Genomic DNA, 1,871 nt, shown 5'->3' with positions numbered 1-1,871 from the left:
GGCGGCAGCGGCAGAGTATCCTGTGCCATGGGTCCCATACCCTGGCTCATACCATGTGTGCTGGGGGAGTGTGTGAGTTTCCAGTGTTGTATGTCCCACTCCCCTTTTAGTGTCCGTCAGAAGTAATAGCATTATATTTTTGTCTTTGCTACAGAACCTGAATCAGAACCCCCGGACCCTCCTACCCAAATTCTATGGGCTATACTGTGTCCAGGCAGCCGGGAAGAACATCCGGATCGTAGTTATGAACAATTTACTGCCCAGGTCAGTGAAGATGCATCTGAAGTACGATCTGAAGGGCTCCACTTACAAGAGACGTGCATCAGCCAAAGAGAGAGAGAAAAGCTTCCCCACCTTCAAGGACCTGGACTTCTTGCAGGACCTGCCAGACGGACTCTTCCTGGACCCTGATATGTACAGTGCCCTTTGCAAGACCATCCAGAGGGACTGCCTGGTGAGGAGCTGCCTGGCAACGTTCACTGCATTGGCCCCTGGGTGGTCCTATAACATAATCCTACTGCCATCTTACTCTGCATTGGCCCCTGGGTGGTCCTATAACATAATCGTACTGCCAGCTTCCTCTGCATTGGCCCCTGGGTGGTCCTATAACATAATCCTACTGCAAGCTTGCTCTGCATTGGCCCCTGGGTGGTCATATAACATAATCGTACTGCCAGCTTCCTCTGCATTGGCCCCTGGGTGGTTCTATACCATAATCGTACTGCCAGCTTACTCGGCATTGTCCCCTGGGTGGTCCTATAACATGATCGTACTGCCAGCTTACTCTGCATTGGCCCCTGGGTGGTCCTATAACATAATCCTACTGCAAGCTTGCTTTGCATTGGCCCCTGGGTGGTCCTATAACATAATCCTACTGCCAGCTTACTCTGCATTGGCCCCTGGGTGGTCCTATAACATAATCCTACTGCAAGGTTACTCTGCATTGGCCCCTGAGGATCAGATGACCTCATCGCCCTGCCAGCTTTTCATTGCATTGGCCCTCGTTGATCACATGACACCTTCCCTCTTCAGAGTTTTTATCACATGACCCATTTTTTTCTATCTCCATTTGTCGTCTACCAGGTGCTGCAGAGTTTCAAGATCATGGACTACAGCTTATTGGTCGGCGTCCACAATATGGACCATGCGCAGAGGGAGCACGCGGTGACGGATGGAATGCAGGCCGACACGCGCAGACCACTCACGCAGAAGGCCCTGTATTCCACCGCCATGGAGTCCATCCAGGGAGAGGCACGACGAGGGGGCCCCATCGAGACAGATGATCAGTAGGTCACTTTGTATGCCCCCTATGGTGTTATAGAAATCTGTAGGGCCAATGGGCGACATACTAAATAGGAATGCACCGATACCTGTTTTTCGGTATCCCGTACCGATACTTTGCTTTCGGTACTCGCCGATAAAGAGTGCCGGTGCTTCCGCTGTCATGGAGCCGGCTTCCCGGGCAATCTGATTGCCCGAGAAGCTGGCTCCATGTTGTCTAGCTGGCTCAATGTTGATAGGCTGGGAAGCCGGCTTCTCGGCCGGGAGAAGGGAGGCGAGTTATTATTCGCCGCCCAGCTTTCTGATTGCACGGGAAGCTGGCTCCACGTTCCCCTATGGCAAGGCCGGTCAGAGGAAATCTTCCTCTGACCGGAAGTTTCGGTATCGGAGCATTTGGACGTGTATGAGTACTCGCCCAAATATTTGGTATCGATACTAGTATTGGTGCATCCCTACTAAATAGTCTGATGTCCTCAAACTGTCATAGTGTCGCCATGCCTCTTACCGCTGGGTACACATATATACATTTCAAATTTGCCTTTTGCATGGTACCCGCCGTCATTACCATGCGACAGATGAGGAAATCTGAT

The 1,871-nt window shown here is 51.6% G+C and overlaps 1 protein-coding gene across 1 annotated transcript in view; it reads left to right on the top strand.

Moving 5' to 3' along the window:
* Positions 1-1,871, top strand: part of PIP5K1A (phosphatidylinositol-4-phosphate 5-kinase type 1 alpha) — a 12,259-nt gene that overhangs the window by 5,370 nt on the left and 5,018 nt on the right. The window contains exons 6-7 of the mRNA XM_018566414.1: positions 155-454; positions 1,084-1,286. Coding sequence (XP_018421916.1) covers positions 155-454; positions 1,084-1,286 — 503 coding nt within the window. The remainder of the gene's footprint in view (positions 1-154; positions 455-1,083; positions 1,287-1,871) is intronic.

The sequence above is a fragment of the Nanorana parkeri genome, unplaced genomic scaffold (assembly GCF_000935625.1).
Source record: "Nanorana parkeri isolate BGI_ZX_2015 unplaced genomic scaffold, ASM93562v1 scaffold947, whole genome shotgun sequence".
Classification (NCBI taxonomy): domain Eukaryota; kingdom Metazoa; phylum Chordata; class Amphibia; order Anura; family Dicroglossidae; genus Nanorana; species Nanorana parkeri.
The sequence above is the reverse complement of the archived record's forward strand: the minus strand, read 5'-3'. Positions and strand labels throughout refer to the sequence as shown.